Source organism: Hoplias malabaricus, chromosome 10 (genome assembly GCF_029633855.1).
Source record: "Hoplias malabaricus isolate fHopMal1 chromosome 10, fHopMal1.hap1, whole genome shotgun sequence".
NCBI classification, from domain to species: domain Eukaryota; kingdom Metazoa; phylum Chordata; class Actinopteri; order Characiformes; family Erythrinidae; genus Hoplias; species Hoplias malabaricus.
In genome coordinates this window covers 10,026,749-10,043,558 of record NC_089809.1, presented here as the reverse complement: position 1 = coordinate 10,043,558, position 16,810 = coordinate 10,026,749, and the positions used below count along the sequence as shown (strand labels likewise).

The 16,810-nt window shown below is 33.8% G+C and overlaps 1 protein-coding gene across 2 annotated transcripts; it reads left to right on the top strand.

Moving 5' to 3' along the window:
• Nucleotides 1-153: 153 nt before the first annotated feature.
• Nucleotides 154-16,605, top strand: prelid3a (PRELI domain containing 3A). 2 transcript variants are annotated; one of them, XM_066683082.1, is made up of 7 exons: nt 154-310; nt 3,978-4,146; nt 5,111-5,200; nt 5,996-6,066; nt 6,298-6,400; nt 11,901-11,966; nt 12,553-16,605. In XM_066683082.1, the coding sequence occupies exons 1-6, from the start codon at nt 279-281 to the stop codon at nt 11,952-11,954; spliced, it is 519 nt and encodes a 172-aa protein (XP_066539179.1). In that variant the 5' UTR covers nt 154-278; the 3' UTR covers nt 11,955-11,966; nt 12,553-16,605. The 2 variants fall into 2 exon arrangements, with proteins under 2 accessions (XP_066539179.1, XP_066539180.1); XM_066683083.1 differs by lacking the exon at nt 154-310 and adding an exon at nt 1,103-1,154.
• Nucleotides 16,606-16,810: the final 205 nt, after the last annotated feature.

Genomic DNA, 16,810 nt, shown 5'->3' with positions numbered 1-16,810 from the left:
TGAACACCTGTGAAATTTGTTATGCGTGAAATTTTCTGCGCATATTCGACGACAAACTGATCCTCATCAAAGCACATTATTGCGTCTTCACGCGGAGCTCTATCGTTATTGGCTAAGGTTGCGGTTGTGGGTGGGGCATTCTGTCGCACTGAAGGGAGACCGTGGGGAAGATGCTGCCGGCCGGTAACGAGAGAATACAGCGACATTTTGGATATTATTTTTTATTTTTCATTATTTGACTCGTTTATTGAGGAGGGGGCATTTACAGCAGCGCAGAAATGAAGATTTGGAGCACGGAACATATATTCAGGTAATAGCTCTGGAGAGGGTATTTGTGAGGTCTGACTCTTATCATTAGAGTGCATGCAGACTGTAGTTGATTAAAAATTTAAAAATAAAAATATATTTAGTTGGTGTTTTTGTATTTGTTTATGTGTAAGTACTTACAAAATGACACTTACTTTGTGTAAATGAAATATAAAATACGTGGGGCCTAATTTCATGTGTCTTTCCAAATCCTTCCAAGATGCGTTGTGAATATTAGTTATCAATATGTGTCCAAAAGTTGTCATTAATTCAGCACGCACAGCTGTAATATCCATAGAAAAGCTTGGCTCCACATGAGACTAAAGTCAGCATGCTCAATGCCAAACGTTGGCCAGAGGTATCCTAGCAACAATGGAATATGTTTAGATTAAATAGATCAAGTAGAGACTTTGGACTTCAATAATTAAAAGACATTACAAACAAACAAACAAACAAAAAGAAACGTTATATATATTGAGCTGGTTGTAACTTATTATTTATTTATTTATTTTTAAAATTATTTTCCTCCATACATTATAAATTGGCCTTATCATCTCCAAGCCAGAAATGATAAAAGTGTCCACAATTTCATAGAAATCCTGTGAATTGGTTGTTGAGGGAATGATTGCCATCTCCTGTAATCATTTACTTGACATATGTCATAAACAAGTGGGGAGGTTTGATGTATTCAGTAAGCCATCTTTATATGTTTTTATTTTATCAAACAGACACATTCCAGCATCATCTCCTTGGCCAATGCTGTTTGTAATTCATCTCTGAATATCACTTTCATCCAGTTATCCACACTCCATGGCTGTTTCTCTTTAGCCAACTGTTCTCCTGTTTAGGTGTTAGTGCTGGTTTGGGTTTTCTCTACTTTAAATCATGTTTCATTTAAGCTTATTTTTACAGTTAGTTTTTCATTTGTTTAGTGCATTTTCTGTTTTCAAAGCATAATGTTTTGAGATTTCTATTCTGATGCATTGACAACTTCCTTAGCCTACATTGTGTTTTCTTTTTATAACCTTTCCATTCTGTTCCTATTTGCACCAAATTTCAGACACAGCTGACTAAACCAATTTGATAATATTTTCCATTTTTCAATTGACAAATTTCTTGTAGGAAACTCTTTTTCTCTCAGTTTGCCCTGATGTTGTAAAACTCTTGCTTTGTGATGCAGAGCACTAAAACTCTGTTACGTAGAGTCACTGAACTACCATTCAGCACCCTTGGAATTTAAGCGTGTTTAGTCTTTCAGTCTAATCACCCAACATTTCTACCTGATCTCACTAAGCTTTGTGACTGATCACAACCAAATCTAAATATAAATGTTCATCTACACACATTTAGTGCAATAATTTCTCAGAACAGGACCTGTTATTACAGCAATAGTGACAAACACCTAATTACGCTAAAAACACGTAGTTGTTAGTACATGTACTAATCTAACTTTAGGATCTTTAGGAGTGTTTTGCTTTGAGTTTTAAAATGCTTTAGTGTTATGAAGAATAGGCTGCAATCTTTAATGATTTTGAGTGGTTTTAATTTTTCAATAAAAACATTTGTTTATTTTTAATAAGTTTTATTTTTAATAAGTTATGTTAGCACTATCACACTTTCTATGAAATGTCATGATAATGAAAGTATACCTCAAAACAAATCTCTTTTGAAAGGGCTCTTTCTACTGATACTTCCCATTTTGCCACAGTGCATTGTCCTTATTCACAGCTGAGGCCTAATTTGACATTTGCCTACACAAGCCACAACTTCCTTTTATCAAGTTTTTTCTTGCTCAACACAAATCATCAGCCTTGTCATCTGGGAAAAAATGGTCACAGTCTTAAGTAAGAAGTTATTAAATTAGCAGTCATTTTACCACAACAATTAGCGTTCAGTATTCAGTGATATGTTTTTATTTTTAAATTGTAACATTTTACACATTTGAGAGTTCCAAAGATTTGGTCCCACACACTGGGATGGCCATGTTTAAAATCGGTTTAATTCAGAAGCTCTGATATATCACCTTAACCCAAGGATTGTGTATACTTTTCTAAACAATTAAATACCATAGATCCAAGCATTACATAGAACTTAGACAGCCCTATTACCACTCAGTAAAATACATAAGCCACTGGCTACATGAGCTCTTACATATCTATTAGTTTACACTTAAAAGAGCACAAATTTGTAGCAATGGTGTTGGTTAGCAGTTAGATTATCTCTTATGATCAGTTTTATAAAGGGATTTAACACTTTTATTATTATTATTAGTGTTATTATTATTATTAAACATCCTCTCAGGTCTCAAATTCTGCAATTTCCTTAGATGCAGATAAAGCAGGAGACAGTTTTTTCTGTCCTAGGCAAATTTGGCTGTGGAAATAACCTATTGACCTAGCTTCAAGCTTCTTTATACTTCCCTCACTACTCTAGTTTGTACAGTCAGTTCTGTTTATTTTCCAGGGCTGCCTATTGTGTTTGTCATTATTGTTTTAGCTTTGGAGCCTTAACCTATTGTTTTTAAAGCTTTACCAGAGATACAGGGCATATCACAGAAAGATTTTGACAGTAGAGTCTTACTATATTTATCTTTTTTCTATTTCATATTCACCCATTATCTTCAATTTAATTCAATTACAGCCCAAGCTATTTGAAAGAAGTAAACACTTCCACATTTAACTTCTTTCAGTTAGCTTAGACTTGTATTCAGTTTGTTTGAGCCCAGAAATCATCTTTAACATCACACAAACATTGTCCTTCATTCAGAAATTATATTCACTTCTAGAGGTGAATTAATCTCTATCAATTTTGCAACCAACATTCATAAATTGTACTTTTGATTTTATCACAAGTCACTGGTTGGCATATTTTGTAAATACTTTTATGTAATTCCAAATCTCTAAATTCATTATCATGTCCATGGCCTTCCAAGTAGAGATCCAAGTAGAAGCTGGTGCTTGTGGTGAAACTGGATGTGGCCTGGTGATCCAAATCATTAAAAAGACATTATTAAAATAAATTATTCTTCCTCCTGTGCTTGTCTAAATGAGATACAGTTCAAACATGACCATACTTTATGTAATTCCAGACTGTCAAGTATTTATTCAGGTGATAACTCTTTTTCTTTTTTGTTGTAAAGAACTTTCCAGCCTATTATAGATATTTCATGAAGCTTGAGAAAATTTGAGCAGTTGCTTTTAACTCTCTAGCTGAAGCCATAGGGTGGCTTCTAGGGAAGCCATACATTCCTGCTGACTGATTAGAAGATTTGGGTTTTCACCAGAATTACATTTCTTCACATTTTGTTTGTTATATTTTTCCTTCTCTTTGCTGATTAGTTCCAGGTACATAATCGCCAACCCACACTCCCAAATAATGAATAAAAACAATTTACTTCTATGACTGTTTTGTTTCCACACCTGGGTACACCATGTCTCATCACTGTCTCATTCTTATGTTTTACTAACTTGTGATCTTGTATTATTTTTGTTAGAAATATATGTATATATGTTTACAGGAAGAGAATATTTCTGAGAGTTGCATTTAAGAACATTTGACTTCTTAAATTTTGTAGTAAAACATCTTAAAAAAGTTGGATGTTGTTATTTTTTATTTTTTAGGAACTCTAGCTCTGAACTCTGATTTGTACCTTTTTTGTTCTTCCTTTGTAGCTACCCCTGGGAGACTGTGATTAAAGCAGCAATGAGGAAGTATCCCAACCCAATGAATCCCAGTGTAGTTGGAGTGGATGTCCTTGATAGGAATCTGGACAAACATGGCCGTCTTCACAGCCATCGGCTCCTGAGCACTGAGTGGGGTCTGCCAGGTGTAGTCAGAGCGGTTAGTATATGATCTCTCATCACCATTTGCTGTAAAAATTTTCATCTATGTTACATCATTACTGTAGGACCAAAGCTTTTTTTTAAGTAAATTTAGATTATTTCTGCTGTTCTAGGTGTAATGCAGTGTAGGCTATATAACAGATTGTCAATAAAATGTATATACAACAAAATGAGATTGCATTTTGATAAAATGAAAAAACATAATAATTCATGATTATTTTTTTTATGGATTATTCTGAATTATTTATAAACATTTATTTATTTATTTTTAGCTTTAATATAAATAATGATATCAACAATGTATATATTTTTTTCAAAACAGCAGTAGGTATATAGCCATGCATACTATACAAGATTTTACATAACATTGTAAGATTAGAATTTATTTCAATCTGTAATAGTATCTGTAATAGTAACACCATATTATTTTGTAACATTGTTCAGGGTGTTTAAGTATTAAGAGAATTGATTGCTGTGTGTGATATATATATATATATATATATATATATATATATATATATATATATATATATATATATATATATATATGTATTATATTTATTTAGATAAAATTTATTGCGAACTTTCAATGTATTGTCCAAATTTGAAATGTCTCTTTTATTGTTTTTTAGACTGAGAGCTAGTATAGCTTATTTTTGCCACTTATAGAAGCTTTGCATGCTTCTCATTGCAAGCTGATGTTCGTTATGTGTTTATTTTAAAGAACTTGTGTTTTTCAAACTCAGTTTCTGATCTTTTACCAATTTTATATTCTATTACTCTCTTCATGCAAAATGTGCTTCTTGTAGTAATACGATTTAAAAATCCATATCTATGCTTTTTTAAGTTTATCACACACCAGTATATGAAGTTCCAAGGTGTAAATAAAAGCCATAAAGTTTGAAGCCTGAACACTTACAATTGTGTAGAAAGAAAGTAAAAATAACACATTTTTCGCATAGATTTTGGGTACAAATCGAACTATCACCTATGTGAAGGAGCATTCCATTGTTGATCCTAAAGAAAAGAAAATGGAGCTTTGTTCCACAAATGTGAGTACTCCTATAAATGTGTATCTGATAATGACTTAAAAATGTTTATTTACATCAATAATGTTTGAGATATTTTGTGTGTAGCTAATAATTAGTATTCATAAATTAGAATATTTGTATATTACTTTGGTAATTTACTTACTTACTATGGGCACCACACAGAGAGTAAGGTGTCATTTAGGACTCAGACAATGATTAAATTAATTGTATTTAGTTGCACTTGCGTTGGCGATAAGACAGGTCTAAAAATGTGTAAAAATACATGTTGTATTTTAATTGTCACAGCCATTTCTGTGCCATGTCACCCCCTTTTCTGTGCCATGTCACCCCTTTTTTTGCAGGTACATTTTTATCTGTCTACGAAACCTACAAATGGCAATAATAATAGCTTGCACCCTGTGAAATGAGGAAAAAGGTTTTAAAAGTGTATTTAACACCACCGTGCAAGGTGGGAGGGTGTATAGGTTTTTTTTTCTTTGTGGGGGTTCATTTTATTTTATGTTCTTATTATTAAAAAAAAAAAAAAACAACAACACCACAGTGCAGACATGAAATTAGAGCCCCATAGATGTCTGTAGTCATTATTCAGGTGGTCAAAATTATAAAACAATTAAAAATAAGGCACCTACCATCATTGCCTTTAAGTAAATCTTTTGGACTAACAGTAATGGATTTCTTTACAGCAACAAGTATTCAAAGACTGTTAAATGCTATTTGGGTAGGCTCAAATGTTGTGATAAAATGTTATGTAGCATGTTATAGGGAAAATAATAAACATTACTTTTTTCTTTTTAGATAACCCTCACAAATTTAGTATCTGTTGATGAGAGACTTGTTTACAAGCCACATCCAGAGAACCCAGAAGTGTAAGTAGTAAAATTAATTTTATCTAATGTTTTGTTGCTTAAGTATAGTGCATTGTTTTTACTTTTAACACATCTAGCTGAGAAGTAATTTATAATAGAGATCCACGTTAGTTCTAATACCACTTTAGCACAGAGCAAAGTTTTGGTTACACGTATTAAAATCTGTTGTAAATTTGTGTTTGCATACATGATGATGATGATATAATATTTTATAATGATTTTTCCCTGCAGCACGGTGTTAACCCAAGAGGCCATAATCACAGTGAAAGGAGTCAGTCTGAGCAGCTACCTTGAAGGACTCATGGCTCTTAGTATGTCAGCAAACGCAAGAAAGGTACTTGATATTGGCTTATTTTAAGTAAGATAATTTTTTAAATTATAATTTTTAATAAATATATATGTTTTAACACATTTTAGCAAAAGGTTGATCTCATCTTTAATATCAGTCTTAAAACAACCAGTGATGATTCAAAGAACTTTCCCTTAATATATAACAAATACAAAAAAATGAAATTATTATATTGGGAAAGAGAAGATTCCTGCCTTATATCAGAGGAGATTCCTGCCTTATATCAAATATCAGAAACCTATCAAATTTAAGGGAATATAGTTAACTATATACTTATACTTATATAAAAATATAATTAAACTTTAAACGTTAAAGTTACATTTATATTGAAAAGAGATAAAATGGACCCTACAGCCACGTCCTGAACAGTATATGTAGCTATAGCCATTTTCTTTTCTCCTCTCTGGCTGAACTGTCTCTGAAGTGCTCTGAAACAATGGCGTCCCCTTCACTCATTCAGCTACCAAGAGGACGGACCCGGTGTGCATTTTAGGACATCCTCAAACTTCAGCATCAGTACTCAGGCATTGAACAGAACGACATCATTCCTCGTACGAAACGAATTCAAGTCTTGGGAAAACCATCGTCATGTCTCAGATCTTGTATAATTAGACATCAGTCTTCAGAGTAAACGAAACTAAATGGCCTTAGCCCAAATGCCATCAGAAAAAAAGGCTTCAGACCAAAATCTTTCAGACTATCCAACAATAGTACTGCTGTCCATGCCACAGACAACACAGCCTTTTATTTTTATATTCAATATTGGACACACATTAGCATTTCAATGTCGTTCAAAGGGAGCACATGACAAGATTTCCACTTTTATCACTTCTCCAGAGAACACAAGCTCAGCACTACACTTCCATTTTATTTTTATTGTTCGTTTAAAGAAAATCTCAACAGTTTTCTGAACAGAATGGTGAATGGTGGTGTTCTCTGAAGAAGGAATAAAAGTGGAAATCTTGTCATATGGTCCCTTTGAATGACATTAAAATGCTAATGTGTGTCCAATATTGAATATAAAATACTTATCTTCCTATTATTCTTCCTGGTTGTGTCTGAGCTGGAAGGCATTTGCGTCAATGTCTTACTGTCCTTGTTGTCTTGCAAGTCGGTGCCTTAGAGGGCTGCTTTTGAAATTTATATTTTTACCTAAGCTGCATTAGAAAATGGCTCGTAATCTAAAATATATTTCTGCACATTACCAGGGCACTAGTTCACCTATAGTGCTCACCAAGATTATTGAATTTAAATTGATTGGAACAGAAAGCAGGCAGCACGTTTAAGCATTCATTCTGAATTCTGAGCATCATTGCACCCATTTAGCATTGCCCCTCTCTTCTCCTCTCATTCTCTCCTATCCTGCCTTCCTCCTTTCTCTTTCTGTCTCTAGTCATCATCCCAACCCCCCTCCCTTTATCACCCCACCTTCTATCCCTGGGGTAGCCAGCGCTCCATGCCTCAAACTTTCTAGCTCACACTCCTCCACAGGTGCTTCTGTGGTCCTGCCTCCTACCCAGCCTTCTGGGTCGGCGAAGTCTCCCCACTGCATGGCTTTCTTGTCGCTCCCCCTCACAAACAGGCTCCCTCCTGCTGGATCTTACTTCCTGCCTCTCTGCTCGCAGATATGCTGCTCCCAGCTCTAGCTTTGTAGCTTGCGCTTGCTCTTACCACAGACCTTCAGCCCAACCTCTCTTCTTTCTGGCTACGCCTCTCCCATTCTATAAGATGTCAGCACTCAATCTGTCCTAGGTACTGCTGTGGACCTTCGTCCCATCCTCTCCTCTCGGTAGCTGCTCCCAGCTTCTAACGTTCCAGCTTGTGCCACTGAGGACCTTCGTGCACCTCACCCTGTCTCCTATGCTACTGTTCACACTGTTTCCTCCAGCAGCCACACTGCTCCTAGCCCCTAATTTCCAGATTATGCTCTTTCTTCAGGTGATGCCTTGGACCAGCCCCCTGTCTGGTACTCCAGACACGTAGTACTACCTCTTTCCTAGATGGATTCCTCAAATTCAATTCGCGCTCAGGTGCTGCCTCTCTGTCACCTGCATTTCGCCAGCTAGGCATCTTTGCCATCCTTGAGTCAACTTTCTACCTTGTCACCATACTTGAGCTCCTCAGCACCTTTCAGATTTCTCAATTTCCTCTTTGTGCCACTGGAAAGGCCCCATCACGGCATACCTGCCAACTAAGGACATCTCAGTCCATTAATGCCTTCCCCTCAATAGTATTTGATGTTCAGGGCTGCTACTAATCCACTTTCTGTTGGCCCGATGATCTTAGCTGACCAACTCTGACTCGTGTTGCGCAACCACTTCCCCTTTTTTACTGCGGCACTTTGAGGACTTGAGTTACCAGTCATGTCATCCCCCTTCACTCTAGAATTTCTGTCATCATCATAATCAATAAAGATTCATCTAGTCATGATCCAGGACACCAGCCAAACCCGCAACAATAGTACCTCAATCTATACATTCTGTTGCACTTAATGACTAGCATTCGTGTAATTTTTGGGGAAACTTCTGAGTTCACCTCCCCATTTCAGCCTATCAAATAGCAAGTTAAAATTCTTAATCCTTAATCATTTGTTACATTTGTTACATTTGGGTTGTGGTGGGTCCAGAGTTTTACGTGGAATAACTAGATACAAGTCAGGAATGTACAGTGGTATTAACACCTCCTCTTTTTCTGTCACACACATGCACTTTTTGTACACATTCTTTGTATAGCCAATCCACTTAACCTAAAGGCTGAATTATACTTATGCTGTAGGCTACGCAAGAGTCCTATGCAGTTGTGAGCATTTATACTTCTGCGTTGGTGGATGTGTCGCTCTGCAATTACACCATCACAACTCTAGGACTCAATCTCAAACATCTTCCTCTAAACTATGTAGTACACAATATAGTGGTGTAGTGGAAATTACTTTTATAAATCTTTAAAGTGCACTATTTAGTGAGTAAGTTATTGTTTGGGACAGAGCAGAGTTTACATTAGGTGCCAGGAAAGTAACTAATACAAAGCCGGCACGTTTTATCCGCATGTTATTACTTCTCGTTGACATTTTTTTTTTCTCGAGAACTGTGTATTTTTCATTTGTTTAACATCTTTATTCATCCCTGAAGTCCACACCATGTCTGAGGTAATCTTTTGCTATGAATGCGCTGCTGTCTGCGCCTCTATGTGTGGAGGAGAGGAAATCATATTCCTGTACTTATTCAGTTCAGTATAAACAATGTCCGCCCGACATCTGACCAATCATATTTGCTGTGTAGAATTCACGTTGACGCGTATGGTCGAAGCAGAAGTATAAATTGTGCCTGAATGAGTTGGAATTAAAACCCATTAAAATTTGGTGTATCAGGCAAAAATTTATTGAAAAGTGCTGGATTATGCCAGGGCTATGTAATTTTTGAAAAAAAAAAGTGTCCATTAGAAATACTTTGCTAGAGAAATGGTAAATAAATAAGAGTTTGGTGTAACATTGTTTCAGAGCAACACACAATGTAGGCCTTGTAATTCATGGTCAAAAAATGGTCAGCTCTTCAGTTCTTTCTTTAATCAGCTTAGATTCTTCATTCAATGGAATACCCCCCTACATGTCACATGATTGGATGAAATCATAGAATCTTGGTCAAGATTTGAGACTTATTCAGCAGGCAAAGAGGAAACAGCAAAATAGTTCTCATTTGCCTGGATGACACAATCAGAAAATTACCACAACGAGGCTTTTACTCAGGAAACAAAAGTTTCTGAAGAACTATTAAAAGTTCCAGAGTGTCTGTCCGTATATATGACCAGACAATTATGTTTGTTATGAAATACAGTATAGTTGTTAAAAGCTTAGTCAGCATAAATATGAAGAAAAAATACAGAATATCAGCTATTAATGCTGAAAATGTCCAGGTATGGGATTTTTCATAATCAAGAATAATCTGCATGTCCACAAATCACAAATAGACCAAAATGAACAAATAAAAATTTTCCTAAAGCTTGCCAGACCAGAGTGAACTTGTTTGTTTGGCTTGATTAGTTTAATGTACTCGTACAATACTGTGCAAAAAAAGCAATAAACTTAGGAGCTGGAAGAATTTTTTTATATCCAAATAATGCCTAACTGTCATTGATATTTTCTCTGTTTTTACACTTAATTTTGATGAATAGCTGGTAGCATATCAACTATTTCATGTTCTATAGATGTATTTACATGTGACATTTAGGATGGGGACAATATTGTTTATCTCAATATAGTTTGATATTCATAAAGTCGTGCTTTATGAAAGTGGAAGCTTTTCTTGGTTTCACTCTGTTCATAACCTCTCGTAACCTCTCATAACATGGAATATGTGGTCCATGTACATTTTGGTAATTCTAATTTCATTTCAAAGATAGAAATTAAAGGATGGAAAATCCACAACAGTCTGCATGTAATTGATACATTAATTTATTGCATTATTTAGAAAATGTGAAAAAGAAAAAAAATTGAAAAATAAAATTTTAATTCAATTTAATGCATTTTTAATACAATTTAATTTTTATTTACTGAGCAAGTAAAACTAAAATTAAAATATATTTTTCTTTCACCACTGTAATGAGGCACAGGATTCCTGGAGTCAAATTCGACCCTTAATTCAACTTTCTTGAAACCAAAGGTGGTATAACAAATCTTCTCTGATTAAACCAAAACTTGTTCTTATTAAAGACGTTTAACACAGAGGTTTGTAAATGCATACATTAGTTAAAATGTAGAGTGGAGTCAAGTCAATGGCTTTATGAGAAAAATGATTGAAAGTAAAATATGAAACTTTATTAAAATGCAATTTTATTTTCTGATTTGGCAAACAAAGCAACGCACAGTTTATAAAATTTTACATTTTGTATCTGTTACTTCTGACCATTAAAATGACAAATGTCTCTTTCTTGTATTTGGATTTTGAAACAAAACCAAATGTCCATATGTTTAATAATATTTTCATTTCATTTCAGTTTGTAAATTGAAAATACAATTGCCAAATTATGCTTACAGAGTCTGTGTAATAACAAAGAAAAAAAAAAACAACAACAAAAGAAGGTGTTTTTATGTTTTCTAATATTATATTTTACAGCTTAAAATGCATAAGCATAAGTAGATTTTAAAAAGGTGTTTCCAGTTTTTTTTTCAGTTCTACCAAAACAAACTTCTAAATGTCTGTGCACTAATACTGGAAGAATAATTTATTTTGGGAGAAACCGTAACAAATTTCTAGCATTTGTAATTGGTTGTTAACTTTTTAAAGTATAGTTTAGCAAAAAAGAAAGCACAAAACAAAAGCATAAAAACTAAATGACAATTCTCCCTTTAACCTAAAGTCTGAAGTTTGATTCTTCAGTTTTGCACATATGAGAACAAAACTTGTGAAAGCATAGTTTAAATATGACAAGCACAATAGTTAATATAAAGCAAAAATTACAGCCTTTTTTCCCCCCTCTTTTTACTCTCTAGGGATGGGATGCAATTGAATGGATCATTAAAAACTCTGAATGTGATATGTGCTGAACACCTCAAAAGGTAAAATTTATATACATCTATATGTCTGTACACTTTAAATATTTGTACATCATATATTAACTCTATAAGTTAATACTCCATGTAGCTACTGACTGTCAGTCTATTATACCAAACCTTTTTTTAAAGTAAATGTTTGTTCCAGTTTAGGGCCATAAATGAATAATTTTATAACTTTTGAATATGGCACTGCTGTTTTAATGGTGCATTTATTCATATTAATTTTATTATTGCATATGTACATTCAAAGATTGGACTTTGAGACAAATTAGATATGCAAACTGATAAAGTATTATTAGAAAAATATTTAGAAGAATACGAAAAATATTTAGAAAAATACAATCCAAACTTCAAATATATAAGATGTGACTTGAAATGTACATTTGTAAATTTACATTTATACAGATAACACCCTAAAAAATCCTTAATTACAGTCCTCTTTACACTCTTGTGTTTTCATACAATGTCGTGTGAATATGTCTCATTATAATTTGGCTTTATTACCTAATATTACAGTAATGTATATTCAGAGGCTGTATATATTACATTTTTGTAATGTGTACCTAAAATGTCTGGTTTTTAACCATAGGGCCAGCTGAAGATTGTGTGGAACTATGTGGAACATAGTCGGAAGCACCAGCTCTAGAACCACAACTGGCCCAAGCTGCATTATCCAGCTTTGTGTTAATTTACAGTAAGTGTGTGTGTGACTGTATGTGTGTGTATTTTAACATGGTTGAATGCCTGTGTAAAGTACATTTGAGAATGTCATGGACCTCATGAAACTGCACTTTCGGAGTACGTACGAAAGAAAAAACTATGCTTTTAAAACTTGAGCAACTAAAAGTAATATATCAAGCCAAACTACTTAACAGAGTGTGCTATTTCAGGTTCAGTTTGTTACAGGATTGAATTGGATTTTTACTTCTGCTAATATCACCCTAATACTTATATGTCTAATGAAATGTCAAAGGTTACACGAGAGTATCAACAATATGCACTGTTCTGACTACCTCCTTTCAGGTATTTTAGGGTTGATTTGTGTATAAAAATGGAAAATATTTATTGTTTATATTGCACCTCTGGTTAAGGTTTGCTTGCAGCATGTTAAATGTGTTTTTATCCAATGTTTATATGTGTTCCATGTTGAGTTAGAGGACAACGATTATGAAATACAGACTTTAATAACAAGGTTGAGTTCACCCTGAATGTTCAGTCAAACATTTACGTTTATTGTCATATTTTGATTAGATAAACAATACATTCTCAGAGTTCATGCCATCTGTCATGATACTGAATTAAACATAACAATTAGGGCTCCAAAGTGTTGGCCCTATTATAGAGATCTCCAGTGACACCTTGGCCATCTGTGGCGTGTTAAACTTCAATGAGGTTGTGTTAGTGGCCGTTGGATGAGAGATTGTCTTCATATGTCTCAGAGGAAGCAGGTACCTTCGCCCTCCCAGCTATGTTGTGGGGGAAAATTAGGTAAAATGTGGAATTGGAAATTACTTACTTTGGGGGAAACATGGGGGGGAAAGTAAGGCAAATGACTGTGTTCTGATTACAAAATTTTAATGGCCTTTATAAATATTACCATATTGCTGCCGCCTATTTATTGAACAGATTTTAATTCAGCGCTCATGAGTTTGCATTCCATTAACAAAAGAAAATGTATTTACAGTAAAAACCTACAATGTTCTAAATTAATTTGTTAAAACTGTATCAAAAATGCTCATAGAACATTTGTATCTGGTATGGTTTCTATAAACCCCATTTCCAAAAAAGTTGGAATGAAGTGCAATGCAAGTAAAAACGAAATGCAATGACATGCAAATCATTTAAACATTATATTTAATTTAACATTATACAAAGATCACATTTTAACTGTTGAAACTATGTCTTGCATCACCACATGGTTACATTTAAGGAACTGAGGGGACCAATAGCCTTAATTGTGAAAATGCAATGTTTTCTCATAATTTTGTACTGTTGCTCTGTCCCAGGATATAAGCATATATATTTTTTGGACTTTTTAAGTTAAATAAATAATAATAATAATAAAGGTTCAAGTGAATAAAAAACCCTCACAAATTCATGTTGTTCTCACATTTTAAAAGATGCCTCAAACTTTTCAGGAACTGGGGTTTGTAATTGTCATTGATTACAGATACAGTATGGATGTTTAAGTAAAGAAATATTATGTTTTCAAGTCTCATATTTAATTTATATTTTTAGAATCCTTTGTTATGGATTCTGTCTTTTGGTTCTCAAAATTACACTGCTCTTTTATGTAAAATGACTGATGGATCATCCTTAGCAGTGTGGTAACACTGATATGGCAAAAATAATATACCAAACCTATATAATATCTGGACAGTGCCGTGGTCCATTTCCAGTAATGGATGGTGAAGAGATGTGTGATAAATTGTGCATCAGCAAAAGGGCTACAGTCTCTAATTGTACACCTATAGTCTGGTTTCATCAGAAACATCACCATATAAGTTTGAGAGTATGTGGTGTTTTCTTTACTTTGTCCACTTGCAGTATTTTGGTATAGTCCGTTTTCATATTGAATACAAGTTCATAGTTGGTGCTAAAATTTATTTTTACACTTCTGATCACTTTTTCCTCTATCATGAGGGACCATAGCCTGGTCTTAGGGCCTAAATAGAAAAATGCCAAGTTAATCTGCAGTTAATGGAGTAGCTGAAGTAACATAATTTATTACATTATAATATTTTTTTATTTTATTATTGTGGAAAGCAAATTCTTCAATTTCCAAAAATATATTGTAGTCACTTGTATTTTTTTCACAATGGTCTATTGAAGAGCTTCAAACGCTCTTTGGATTGGTGGTAGACAAAAACCTTCAGCAAGAGGCAGATATTCAAAGACAAAAAACAACTCAAGTAACAAATGTGTTTCTGTGGTTATTCAAACCATGAATTAAAAACTTACATGGTTTGTACTTCAGCCATGTACAAACAACAATCGTTTTTCTCCTCAAACTTTACTATTCCACATTAAAAGATGCAAAGCGTCTGGATACAAACAAACCAGAGAGAACAGCATTTCCCCAAAATCTTTGACGTTGCCTTTAAATTCTGTTTGGGGACTGTTTTTGTCTTACGGGTCTTGCATGGCTGTTAGGAGTCCTGTAGTTCTTTTGCCAATGTTTGTAACTCTGAATGTTTGGAAACTCTTAATTTTCTCTGACTTTCACCTTCCTTATGCGAGTGCTTTTATCAGATTTCCTCAGAATGAGTAACTTCCATTTTGCCTTGAAAATAAATGAGTGGTCTCCAACATTTGCACAGTTGACGCTGAACAGTCATTCCATAACCCAAGCCTATGGAATATATAGTGTCATATACTATTAATGCATTTAAGTAATAGGATGTAGTTATTTTTTTCATTAACTTGAGCCAGACCTTTATCTGTATTTTCATGTACAGATACAAGTGCTATTTCAATAGCAGTGTAGAACTGTCTTGTTTGCATAATAACAGTATATTGATTCTGTCAGATTCCGTATGAAATCTGTTCTAAATATGGATGCCAACATGTGAGGGACCAATTCTATGGTGCATAAAGTGGTTCTTTCAAGAACTGCTTTTTCCTGTAAAGTTGGATTTTGGAGATAAAAGGTTTTGTTTTGACAATAATCAAGCTCTGATTCCATGCTAGTAGATTGCTTTGTCTTAATGGCAAATAGCAGTGAACTGCACATTCTCAAACTTTGGTTTTGTTATAACACGCAAAGTTACGATTACATTACTTAAAAAAAAAAAAAAAAAGATTGTTATGCCATTATATTGCAACAGTGAAATAGTAATTTTGCTGCATCCTCCAAATTGAAGTATGATAAATATTGGTATTGGGCATGAATTAGTTTTAGCTTGTGATTGCAATAAGGTGTCTAGATTTTTTTTCCCTAGATTTGTTGTCCAAAGTATTTCATATTTGTCTTTATATATTTTATAAACTAAAAAAAATTAGTTGAGTTAGCCAGTTATGTTGGTGATTATGCCTGGCTGGCTTAAGAATACCTCCGTTATGTTTCACAGATGAAGTGGTCATTTTTTAATCCCCCCTCCCCCTTCTTCCATTTATAATTACAGCAACATAATATTTCATACTATTCACAGAAAATGCTTTGTTACACATTGAGTAGTGTCACTAAAAATTACTGAGTAAATATTTTTAGCAAACAAGCATAGAGTAAAAATAAGCAGTTTGACTGTCCCAGTACTTGTGGTTGATCAGATGCTTTTTGATCTGATTACTACTTGTGTTAACACTATGCAGAGTGGGTGTTTAATGTAACAGCTGTTTATTTCTTTTTTTAAAGGAGTTACATGTGGGATTTTAGATTAAACCCTAACCCTACTGTTACACATTATCAGAACATGTGTAGTCCAGAACTATAATACATTACAGTTATGAAAATACCTGTCAAAATCAATAAGTTGCAGTCTGATCCAAAGGTGTCAGATCTAAAATTGCATTATAAAGCACTATAGCAGATTCTTTATTAATTAAACATGTAGCTCATTATTCCCATTTTTTTCCTTTTTCAAATCATGCTGCATATTACTGTGTTTAAGGATTTTTTTTATTGTATTTATTTCTGAGATGCACTGGAATGTTTATTTATTTGTTCATACATTATTTAATATTGTATAATAAGAAGATAATAATTACACTTCATGCAACTGTGACAAATTTTTTTGAAGGATTAATAAAAATGTTACCACTGTTCTTTTTTTTTCCTCTTCATTTTTTCCCATGCTATATGGATGCTATATTTTTGTACAAGGATGGCCTTTGGTATTTTTGTCTCC